This window comes from Plectropomus leopardus, chromosome 7, assembly GCF_026936395.1.
Source record: "Plectropomus leopardus strain MGB_pleo_1.0 chromosome 7, ASM2693639v1, whole genome shotgun sequence".
NCBI classification, from domain to species: Eukaryota; Metazoa; Chordata; class Actinopteri; order Perciformes; family Serranidae; genus Plectropomus; species Plectropomus leopardus.
In genome coordinates this window covers 32,228,492-32,241,125 of record NC_142182.1, presented here as the reverse complement: position 1 = coordinate 32,241,125, position 12,634 = coordinate 32,228,492, and the positions used below count along the sequence as shown (strand labels likewise).

Below are 12,634 nucleotides of genomic sequence, written 5' to 3'. Positions count from 1 at the left end.
TGCAGTTCAAGGTATACTATGCAGAATTTTCCAAAAGGACAATGTTTACACTCACATTGAAATAATCCCTCTCAATCATCATGTATGACCCACTACAAGTGTGTGGCAGCGTATTCTTATGCAGAGACTTTGCCCTCTGCCTAAATTTTCTTTTTTTTTCCCTCTCATTTTGCTGTGTTCAGGACATTCCTTGGCACAGCATGCAGTTGAGGTCAGAAGTAGTGACCAGATACCTTACAATAAGCAGCATACAACTAGGAAGGAGCTAAAAAAATGTGGAAACAGCACCGGAAAAGTGCACATATATAGGTTGGCTCTTACTTTTACTGTTGCTGCTTACAAACTGTAGCTGACATTTCTTGCATAGTATACCTTCAACTATACACTGTATGTACACATCTGGAGTAAGTGCCATGCCATTGCTGTCCAGTGAAAACCATATATCTCCATCTTTAATTTTTTAATTTCAAAATCAGATGTTTCTATATGAGTTAATTAAGGAAAAAAGTGATGCCTGCACACTGACTCCATGCCAAACAGGTTTAATGAAGACCATTCAATCCTACTTGGATCTTCATCACATCAAAAAAGATGGGTTTTTTTGACCTGACAAAGATCCAAGTAGTATCAAAACATTGTCTTCATTAAAGCTGTGTTTTGTGTGTGTTACTTCTTTCTTCAATGTACTGTTTTCTGAAAGCCTTGTACCTAAGTGATAAGTGATTTTTCTCTCAACTCTTAAGTGGTGGAAGAAGTATCCAGATCCTTTACTTAAGTTAAAGTACTAATACTATACTGTGAAAATACTCAAGTAAAAGTTCTGCATTGAAAATGTTACTTAAGTAAAAGTAAGTAATTATTATCAGAAAATGTACTTCAAAGTATTAAAACTTAAAAAAATAAATAAATAAAAAACACCCCCAAACTCAAAATTATTAAATGATTTTTTAAAGGAAATAACACATCTGAAAAACTCCAAATTTAAAAAACAAAAATGTAAAAAAAAAAAAACAAACGCCAAAACTCAAAATTATTCTTTAACAAAAACAACAAACAAACAAAAAGAAATTAAATGTTTATCAAAATGGTTGGCAAATCATTTTTTGAATTAACTTATTGCAGCTGAACTACTTAATCTGTAAAGTAATTACAATTGTCAGATAAGTGAAGTGAAGCAAAAAGAACAGTATTTCCCTCTGAAGTGTAGTTGAGTAAAAGTATAAAGTAGCATAAAAACAAAATACTCAAGTGAAGTACAAGTACCTCAAATTCTTGCTTAAGTTCAGTACTTCCACCACTGCAAGTCTTAAAGGTTAAGACAGTTCTCTTTTTTAAACAAGGCTGTTTTTCTTAGCACTTGAAAGGTTGACATCTTGAGAATAGATGTTTTTTACTGCACAGCCTTCTGTGTATGTTTGAGTGTACAGTAAGTGTGCTGCGGATCACAGCCACACAGACAAAGGAAAAGAAAGACAGACGGACGGAAAGATGTTGAGATCTACATTGTGATTCTGAAGAGCAGAAAGCTGAAGTAAAGGAGACCAAAGGTGTCACATTCACAAGGGATATATGATTGTTGTAGGAGGCAGACAGACATGGCCAGACGTTACCCTGACGATGATCCTCTCAGACGCCTGGGCAGCCACAGTGTAGCTCTGATTGTGGGACTGTGCGTGCAGCGCCACCACCAGCATGAAATACCTGCGAGGACCAAAACATCAGGAGGAGATGTGACTGCTGGAGCTTTGACAGGATCACAGTGGATCATACTGTGTACATGTGGTGTCTGTCACCTCTGGTCAGGGTTCGGTTTGCCCTTCTTCCTCATGTTATTCGCTGTGGTCTCGCTGAAGTGGAGCCGCCCCACTGTGACCTTTGTGACCTGCTCTGCGGGCAGCGTGACCCTGAGATGGGCAAAATCACAAGCACATTATGCACAAAATCTACAGCTGGATACTGTTCTGTGAACTGTTTTAGTCATTTCTGTAGTTAATATTGTACTTCCTTTCCACGTGATTCACAAAAATCCCTTAATTATTTTTTAAAGTTCAGACTCACAGCACTGGTTTGAAGGGTCTTTTGCTGCGGTCAGACTGTGACTGCTCCACACTTATAGACTGATTCATGGCCTCCACCTGGCAATGAAGAGAGAGACATATACACTAAATTCTGTAGATCTACAAGCTGATGTGTCAGTCACTGCTTTGCCTCCACGCACCTTCACTCCATTGAGTTTGAGATAGAAGCAGTCGATGGGCTGCAGGCCCTCGCTTGTCTTAATGTACTTGGGATCTCCCAGCATGCCTACGTATACTGTGACCTGGAAATGATTCTTCTTCTGGCAAACAAAAGCATCATCAGCCAGGGAGAAGTTGAAGCCCTTGTCAGCATCAACACGGTAGGTAGGCATTGGACTGCAGACAGGGAAAGAGATGTGACACAGGAATAAAGTGAATTTGTAGAAAGTTTAAAAACTGCTGCATACTGCTGAGTTTTGCCTTTATTATCACCAGGGGGAGACTCTTGACTTTGTTACTGGAGTCGTTCACGTTTTTAGGTGCAAGCCTTCAGAGAGACACACATGTGGATGGAGCATGTATAATGTATGTTATTTGGTAAAGATACAGACAAAATTCACAAAATCTATTTGTAGGAGCTAATATGGAGATGGTGACTGAAACCTTTATTACTTTCTTATGATGTTCACATAGTGTCTAAGACATTTTTATGTAAATAAACTAGAGGCAGAGAAGGGAGGTGGCTTCTGGGGCTCCAGTCCCAAATGTTTTCTCAAGAGCTCAAAATCCTTGAAGAATTTAAATGGGGTTGTCAGTCACGTCAGTCACAATGCACATGATGTGTTTTTTTAAAAAAAAAAACATTTTTATCGTGTTAATGTTCTTCTGTTGGCCTAATATTTGGTTCATAGTACTGAAGACTTTTTTGCGCTCTTTTCTGTTTTCTCCTGTTTCTACTGCGATATTGGTATTGTACTCATTTGGCATTTTTACTTTGGTAAAACACTAGCCTTTGTTTGAAAAGGTACTATATAAATAAAATTGTCACATTTAATTTTGGCATTATTGGGGATTTTTTATTTGAAATCAGAGCAACCAAGATTATTATGGGATGGTTTCAAATGTAGCAGATTTGTTAGCTAAGCATTCATTCAGTGAACCAAAAATATGTGATTTAACTTAAAGCTAGTAACATCAACAATTTTACCCTTTTTTTAAGTGGCAGGATTGAAAATTAGTCATGATCAATGTTTGTTGTGTTCTGGTTTCAAAATGATGAGACAGTTGGAGAAAAATTTTGATCTAGAACAGGATATACACTCTACAGGATGATTTTTTCCCCCTGGCATCTATCATGTTTTTCTCAAATGATGTACAGATTTTTAGGCTTGACAAATACTGTGTATGGCTGCAATAAACAAGGAAAAAAAGGTCAGCAGATCCACCTAAGGAAAGTTTACCTCTGGCCCGCTCCTGAAATACACCTCTTCTCATAGTTAGAGACCCCTACATTGGCCCTTGGGCGCTTGTTTTGCTATTTTCTTTGCCATTACTTTATGACACTGAGGACTGAGATTGTCTGAGAGACTTGATGAATCTACCTGAAAACAAATAAAAACCCTCTGTGCCTCTTCACAGCTGTAGTGTACTAAATGTTGTGATGGGCAACCAGGTGGTTCTGATAACACATCTGAAAGGTCTTAGAAGTTCATTTTAACCTCCCTCCCTATCTATACTTTTTTCTATTTGGCATCGCAAAAAGCACAAGTCCTCTAATTTCTCCTGTTACCCCCTCCTCGCGTTGTCTTTCTAAGCCGAAACCCTGCTCTCGTTCACTCCCCCGCACAGCTCACCTCTGAGGAATTTGCAGACCTCTCTAACCCTACTATTCCTTTTCCACTCCTGTTGTACACTTTGTTGAATTATTCATTTAACCAATTATAACATATCTCATTCTTGGCTCTCTGCAGAGTGCTCTCAGCTATTTTTTTCACCACAAAATACAGACAAAAAGATGCACAGATATGCCAAAATAAATTCCACCCACAGCTCTTTGCAGTTTGCGTCATACAGCGGTGTCCACTTGTTCTGCTGGTGAGGCTGCCACTTAATGCACTGATAGTTTGGGTCCAGGTAGGCGTTGTCTGCGTCCTGCATTAAACCTGTGACAAACAGATCGGCAATTAAAGCGAGACAGACAGATGCTGAGAATGTGCAGAATGAGTTGAGGGGCAGGTGAGACAGGTGAGCGTGAGGTAGCGGAGGCGAGGAAGAGAAGAAAGATGCCTGCCTACCTGGTTCTTGTTTGATGATACCTGTGAGGATTTGGGAATTGAGGGTGCTGTTGGGAGAGTCGGAGTGCTTCCTCTTCTTGGCCTGGTGAACAGGAATGCCGCTGTGTGAGGAAATGGAAACGCAGTCAAAGGTTGTACACATGACTCCTTCCCATCATTTCTCCTGCTCCATACAAACTGGACAGCACAACCGTCCGTCCTGTATATCTGTAATATTTCCAAAGTTAGGCCGTTTCTCTCTCTGAGCAACATGGAGAGACTGATGGACACTTTTATAACTAGCAAGCTACTGTCATGCTTTCATTTCTGTTCTGTCAAAGAATACAAGTAATCAGCTGCAACTAATTCAGAATTCTGCAACACGAGTTCTGACTAAGTGCAGAAGGAGAGCGCACATTACGCCTGTTTTAAAACTTAACACTGGCTACCTTTTGGTTTTCACATAGATTCTAAAAATTCTTGTATCAATTTATAAGGCACTGCATGGGCTCACACACAGGGTTCCTGCACGTAAATGTAAGTGGGATTCCAGATTCCAGGTTTTTTTTAATGCTATTCTGAATGAAATTTGAGATCAGTGTTACAAAATACAACACTGAAGAAAAAAACATAATTCCTAAAGACATAAAACATGACTTTTTGGGCAACCATAACTTGAGAGACATTTAGTATTTTTTTCATCAGTTTATTTTTTTAAGGAACCAATTCGAGATTTTACAGTTAAAAAAAAAAGATTCATAAAATCCCGCTTCCCCTGTCTTAGCATTTCTAAGACTTTGAAAGACTGATTTAATACCAATTAAAGCCTTACTTTTTGATAAATAAATTCAATGACTTTTAAGGCTTTTTAAGAATCCATGGGATGAATGCTTGGACCAGACAACATCTTAGAGATGTTTTTGGTTTATGAACCAGGAAGGCCCCTCAGATCCTCTGACTCCTCTTTTTAAGCTCCTCCAAAGAGTTAAACTAAAACATTCAGTGATTCTGCAAAAAAAAGGGAGGAACTCTTACACCAAAAAAAACAAACCAAAAAACTGTGATATAAAAGATCGAAGTCAAGGCACTCAGGGTGGTTTTGTGCTTTCAAATCATCCTGAGTGCCCTGGCTTGGATTTTTATACCACAGTTTTTTTGGTTGTAAGTATTCCCTTCCTGCTGCCTCTCTTTTTTATTTGTTGTTACTGTTTTTAGCCATTACACTCCACAAGGTTGGAACAGTCTGCCAGAGGATCTGAGAGAAGCTGGCAGTATTGATAAATGTGAACTCAAATCTAAAATCTAAGTAAAATCTTTTTAGTCTTGGCTTTTATGGAGTCTATCACCATCAAAATGTTATGGCTTACACTCATTCTTTTTATTAAGATCAATTTTTGCTTATTTCCTAAATGGTTCTTGTTTTCTTTTTCCAGTAAAACTGTAAAGCTCTTTAAATTGCATTTGATTTGTTTGAAAGGTGGAATTAAAAAAAGACTGATGAACAGAAAGATATATCATGACTCACTCCTGCCCCTGAGGATGCTGCAGAAGCTGATGGAGCATCTGATTCTGCTGCATGTCTCCACTGCCGCTTGTGGCTGGACCGATGGGATACTGTGATATCATGGGCTCGGGCTTCAGGTACATGTCCCGATGCATGCTGGGATAGTGCCCGTGTGGTGGGAGGGGTGGCGTTGGAGTCATGTGACACATGTTCTCTGGTGTCATGGTCCTGATCATGTGGGGATCTGAAACATGAAAGGAGCATAACATCGACATGATTATACCTTAAACACAGAATGCAGCTTTTTCTCTTCGTGATTGGTCCATCCGTCCTGCATTTTAGAGTTTATTCTACTTCCCAGCACGGTGCTGCAGGAATGAGTCCAAAACAGAAAAACAACGCAAAAATACACAGAATAGAATATAAGTATAAAATATATTATGACAGTTCAGATTTGGGGAGGCAGTGGGAGACATGTATTGTAGGCTTTTTAGAGGTGGGATCTTATAGCCTTTCTCTAGCTGTATACTTCTGTTGATTACACCTCAAAATCATGAAAGTGCTGTTCATGGGGTGCTGTGTGGCTCAGTTGTTGTTGAGCACTCGCCCCATATTCAGAGGCTATGTGTCGTCAGCGCTGTGGCCTTAGGTTTGAGTCCGACTTGCGGCCCTTTGCTGCATGTCATCTTCACTCTCTCATTCCCATTTTTTTGTCATCGATTTAGCTGTACTATCAAATAAAGGCCATAAAAGCCCTAAAAAATACCTAGAAAAAAGTGGTGTTCCTTCTTGAAGATTATCTTGCTGAACAAATGTGCAAGTATCCTAAACTTCTGTTTTCAATAGAGCTTATTTCCTTCAATGATCCAAAATTCAATCGGAAAATCCTATAGGCTTTTTGATGAGGGAACCAGGGCGAAGCTAACTTCTGTGTCAACCTCAAAAAAAAACCATCATCCTTGCAGCACTCTACAACCTTAGCTAGTTATTTTCCATTGTTTCAAACTGCCGAGCTGGACGGATGCCCATCAGATAATACTCTCCCACACCTTTTTACTAATGGGCAAGACCAACACAGGTGTGTGAGCAGCGAGAAGTACATAATGACTTTGAGTAACGCTGGAGTTCAACTTGTATGTTGAAACAAGAAAAACAGTCATCTTTGTGGAAACACTTGAAACAAAAACTTATGAAGCTGTGTTCAGAAAATATGTTACTCGACTCCATTTTCAAGACAAATAATGTAAACCGCTGATTAATAAATGACACACACACTGGATTCAATATATTGATTGGCTTGCACATGGAGTTCTTTTTGACTTTATGCTCTGTTCAAACACAACAAAGTGATAAGTAACAGATATTGATTTGACTGTGACACCTTGAATATTTCAGTGGCTTCCTCCGACACTGCGTCTGAGTGCAGTCTACAGTTTAAAGCACCATTTCCGTCTATTATATGTTTACCACATATACATTTTTGTAGTAAGAAGAAACAGATGTGTCACTTACCATTCACCTGCTGAGGAGAGTATGGCTCTGAGCTGGAGTCTGGGGGGGACTCAGGTAGTGTCCTTAACAAAAAAGAAGCCAGGAGATGATAATTTTACATCAATAGTATTATTCATCTTTAAAATCATTTTTAAAAAATCCTTGAAGATATACCATGCTTAAAGCTGGGAGGCCCTCCCTTGTGTATTCTTCTTATTTTCTAAACTGCCATTATAATAAAGGGAGAAACTTTCATTTGGAATCAGATTAAGTGTAGACGTTCTTTACACAAGATTTTGTGCGTCAGGATTTTTTTTTTTTGCAGGATGTAATCTGACTCTCTCTCTCTCTCCATCTGTTATCAGTCTCCCTCCCCCTCTGCACCAGCTAGTGTTTTATTTGTACAAATGAAGCTTAATCAAGTATTGATTGCATAATGGGCCTGTAGTAGGGTGTGTGTGTGTGGTTTTGTTACATGCTTTAAACAGAAATACACTATGTCATCTGTTGCAACTTCTTTCATGTTGAAGATGTGAGTTGTGAAAACATCTTGAACATTCCAGCTCCAGCTTTTCTTCTCTCCTTTTTGCTTTACATAATTATTTCTGTCCTCATCTGCCTGTCCCTCATTATTTATATTTTTATTGCATTTTATTACATGTTAAGAGACTATATGTACCGATTGATAGTTTCTGTCAAGCCCCTTGAGTTTTTACTGGGATTTACCCCTTTAACACTGAATTGTCATTAGTTTTCTGTGTTTTTTTTAAATTAAAACATTTTTTATTTTATTTTTGTCCTTTTTTGAAAGTAATTTTCTTAAGGTCATTTTTGTCTTTGTTTTTTAGTTTTACTTTTTTTTGTTGCTTATTACCAGGTAATTTTTTTGAATAACTTTTTGTAAATTTCCTGCTATTTTTTAAAAACTTTTTTTGTTAAGTTGCTTATTGACTTCTTCCTCCCATGCATTTGAACTAATTCAAGCCAATTTGTTTAGGTTTCAATACTGTCATTTTTAAAATGTGCTAAATAAATCAAATCAAATCAAATGCTACACTGTCTCCTAGGTGCTGTGCTCACCCTGGGGCGTAGTGGCCCCTGTGCTCAGGCTTGACGTGAGCCTGCTGTTGCTGTGGTTGCTGCTGCTGTTGCTGCTGCTGCTGCTGTCCCAGGCAGAGGTAGTTGTGTCGGAGGCCCAGAGATGGACCTGGGGGGTAGGCGTTCTGACAGTTCTGGGGCCCAGGCGGAGGGGCTCCTTGGCGCAGTGGAATAGGTGGGCTCACACCACACACCAGCCCCCCAGAGGAGGACACTCCTGCCTGGGGAGATGAGTAATTTGGTCCTGGGGTGCTGTGGACCTCTGAGAAACAGCTGGGAGAGAGAAGAAGAAGACGAAGAAAAAAGGGGGATTAGCCTTATCAGAAAAAACAAATTCCTTTGTAACGACATGATCTGATTCGGTTGGTGCGTGTTGTTTTGACGTTGCCGGGTTGGTATGGAGTCCCTACTGACATGTCAGTGCTATCGTCCTCCTTGCTGATGTACTCTTCCAGGATACTGGTGTCGATGTTGGCTGGCTCCAGAGAACTGATAATATCATGACCTGTGGTGAAGGGAGGGTCGGGAACATGGAGGGGAGATGGAGAGCATCTGGGAATTAGCAACGGGACTCTTTCAGCAACTCCACACACTGCCACTAAAGCTCCAGTTTCAACACAAGCTTATGTCGTAACAATTCCCTGGAAAACAGTCTATATATATATATATGTATATATATATATATATATATATATATATATATATATATATATATATATATATATATATATATATATATATATTTATAGATCTAATAACACTTAAGAACCTAGTTTATTATTTAGAGCTTTTTTTCTGCACACTGTGAGGAACCTTACTACAAGGAATCATTTGTATTAGAAAAATTCCTAATCTTAAGTTGAACACGTACTTGAGGTGATGTAAAGCTCTGATTTGCTTCCTGAGAATTTAAAGACTAAGCTGACAGGAGTGACCAGCAGTCTAAATATGTGTTAGTACTCAACGTTACAGATCAAATACTGATGATTCAGTGCCTCCGACTGCTTACATAGACTGGAATCATTTTGTACCCCAGCTGCCTTTCCCCATTTAAAAAAACAATCATTGTCAAAGAAGTATTTAATTGCTAGAAAGAGGTTTTTTTTCACAAAACAGAACTTTCTATGCAGTAGAAAAATACATATAATTTTGAAATTAGTGCTACATAACCAGAGAAAACAGAGAAAAAGGACTGTGGCATTTTCTTTTGCTCACAACGTCCAAAACCTATAACTACCAGAATGCACTGCGTGACATCAGATAAATAAATGTTCCTGCTGGTGGGTGACATAATGTGAACTCGTCTGTTTTGGCCATAGATTGTAAAACAATGGACGCAGCTACCGTGATGTCACTCATAGGTTTGTGGGCTGCTTTTTTGAAGCCTCGAGTTCCACATTTTGGCTCTTGCTATCTTGTTTTTTTTGGCATGAAAGTTAAAATTAAATGATTATTTCTGCTATTAAGCTGAGCATTTTAACATTTGGATCTGTGGAGACTGACTCTGTTTTGACTGTTTTGGCATTAGCGTCTTGTGGCCATTCAATAAACTGCAGTTTTTTGGTACCTCCGCTTTGGCCTCAGTTTTCTGTCTCTGAGGATGCTGCTTGGCTCATTTTTGATCTGCACTGGCTACTTTTACAGTTTGATCTGAGTTTTGTCAGAGTTTGACAGAGAGAGCAAGAGAGAGAGAGAGAGAGAGAAAGAGGGGTGCTTCTCTCCTGGCCAGGTTCCAATAACTCTCAAATTGCACAAATTGAAATTACAAATTTAAACTATGCCTAATGGAAACACATCAATTTTGAAAAAAAAAATCCAATTTATTACAAAAAAGTTTTTACACTTGTATGAAGTGCTATTTCAGGCAATTTGAAAAAGTCATATTTTCACAAAACTGCAATGGAAACACTTTTTGACTTTTATAGGTCACATGATGCTATGGCTATGTGCTACAAGAGGTATTATTGCATCACACAACTCTTCAAAAGTTGAGCAGATCATCCACAAGTTCTGAATCCGTAATTCCTCTGTAAAATCAAGGACTATCACCTCCCCAAAATCCCATCTATAAGAGGTTTGCCTTTCCGTAATCACTTGCATAACACGCCTACATCGCCTTTAATTGCAAATAATTACAGCTAGTGTGGTGACTGCAATAGAAATAAATCTACTAATAATTGAACATCCATTGCCATGCTTCTTGGAATGTTATAAAAAGAGAGGAAGTCGCATAACATGACTCAACGGAAAAGCAGTCATCTCCCAATTGTGTTTTATCGACATTCTGAAAATACCGCTTAACTTTAGTACAATCTGTAATGATCCATTTCTATACTCTTTGTGTCTGTAGTTGTGTGCATACAAAAAATGTGGAAGTACAATCTGTAGTTTGAGCAACAGCCCTGGAGCCTATGAAAATCCGCTAGATGATGCAAGGGATGAGCAGGGAGCTCTGGGTGCTGGTAAGATGGAATGAGGTTTAACATAATTCGTTTACACATACAACCCACATTGTGTTGACACAAAGCTGGTTGAAAATCGGCAAAGTATCCCATTAATAATAATCATAAAATGACTTAGAAGTTCATAACTGTACTGTGTTTTCCCAATTTTCTTTGTTCACTACAGATGACATCCATCATAAAAAATAACTTCATCTAAAAGCTTGTTTCTTTACATCCTGTGTGGCATGATTTTAAATATTTTAATACAATAATATAGTGTATATTTTAGTCATTTTAAAATTCCCTACAGCTCGCCTTGCTTCACCTCAAGGTCATTTTCACCCTTTGATAGCCAAAGCTGCACAAATCCCAAACACATGACCCCACTTAATCTCTAAAACAGCAACACGCAACAAGCACCTGCTTATGCATATATTTAGAAAAGCGTAAATCACTCCATATAAACCGACCTTCCCTGTTGCAGGCAGAGAATTCAAACTTAAACATTACATTACATGAAGTGATGCATTTTCTAAGCTGTCACTAGGTGACTGCAGATGCTGAGAACAGAGTGAGTGTGAGAGAGGAGAGGGGGAGCAGAAGGAGGGGTGAAGCAGAGTGTAAGGACCTGGTATATAGTGGGTGGGCAGGCAACCCCAGTCTTTCTCCTTTTCTCTCTCTATGTCTCACACACACACACACACACACACACACACACACACACACACACACACACACACTTTCTCTGATAGATTAAGCAGCTACTCAGTTGGGAATGCAAGGAATTTTTGTGTTAGCATTGGAAAAAAAAATCTCCTTTTCCCTCTTTTTTTTGTCTTTCACTAATGCCTCACTCTTCATCAAAAGCAGCAACTAAAATGTAACTTATTTGTATTATTAGTGTCACAGTTCCTCCAATAACCCTTTCAACACATTGCTATCGTTTACCACAGATGATTTAATGGACCGTATCATTTCGGGAATATGTGCTTTGTCCAGTCCAAGCGCAGAGTTGATAGAATAAACATCAACTTCTTACAACTTTCAGTCCCACAAACCAAATCACTAATGAACCGTTAAAGAACACCCAAACTTCTATTGTTTAACATCACAAATCTTCACATTGCCATGTTTTTGGAGAAAACTAGCATGTTTACACTGACTGTCCTTTCTCTGGAAAGAAACAGATGGTAAATGTCTCTTGATACGTGCCAGTGCGAGTAGAGAAAAGCAGGATGGTTCCCCTTAAATAAGATCCAGATGTTCACCCCACCCAAATAGGCAGTAAATTTAAGCTGGCAGGCCTGATAACGAAAATAGAGAGATGGAGGGAGAGGGGAGGGGCAGATAGATGGAGGTTGACGAGAGTGGGGGAAAGAAAGACCGAGTTTGATGTCCAAGGATGGAATGATAGAGGGAAGAACCTACAAGGAAAACCAGGAGAAAAAAATGAAAAAGGGCTGTAATCAAGTTGTGTCCAAGAGAGGTCCAAGAACGGGCGCAGTTGAGTTCAAGTCAAGAGTGGCAGGAGTTCAAGACCTCGATCCAAAATCAAGTCATATCCCAAGACTCACTTATTTGTAATCAATATTTTTCTACATAGATTTTTAGAGTTAGACATAGAGCTGCTATATAGCATTTCATAATTATTTACAAAAGTGAGACAGCAAAACTTGGAAACTAATACTGTTAAACAGCTCCAAATAGAGATGTGCTATCAGGTTGAGTCCTTCTAACCCTTTGAAACCTGAGCAAATTGGCTTTATGTGTTTCAAAAACAAGGAAAGAAGACAATGAATAATTTAA

At 38.8% G+C, this 12,634-nt stretch overlaps 1 protein-coding gene across 5 annotated transcripts in view; it reads right to left on the bottom strand.

The window, feature by feature from the left end:
- Nucleotides 1-12,634, bottom strand: part of myrf (myelin regulatory factor) — a 34,066-nt gene that overhangs the window by 11,787 nt on the left and 9,645 nt on the right. For 3 of the 5 annotated variants that reach the window (XM_088080520.1, XM_042496726.2, XM_088080522.1), the window contains exons 2-11: nucleotides 8,799-8,889; nucleotides 8,367-8,657; nucleotides 7,308-7,369; nucleotides 5,817-6,039; nucleotides 4,313-4,413; nucleotides 4,066-4,180; nucleotides 2,219-2,414; nucleotides 2,059-2,135; nucleotides 1,794-1,904; nucleotides 1,596-1,701 (exon numbers count right to left, since the gene is read on the bottom strand). In XM_088080520.1, the coding sequence (XP_087936646.1) occupies nucleotides 1,596-1,701; nucleotides 1,794-1,904; nucleotides 2,059-2,135; nucleotides 2,219-2,414; nucleotides 4,066-4,180; nucleotides 4,313-4,413; nucleotides 5,817-6,039; nucleotides 7,308-7,369; nucleotides 8,367-8,657; nucleotides 8,799-8,889 (1,373 nt within the window). The remainder of the gene's footprint in view (nucleotides 1-1,595; nucleotides 1,702-1,793; nucleotides 1,905-2,058; nucleotides 2,136-2,218; nucleotides 2,415-4,065; nucleotides 4,181-4,312; nucleotides 4,414-5,816; nucleotides 6,040-7,307; nucleotides 7,370-8,366; nucleotides 8,658-8,798; nucleotides 8,890-12,634) is intronic. The other 2 variants (XM_088080521.1, XM_042496725.2) reach the window with 2 other exon arrangements.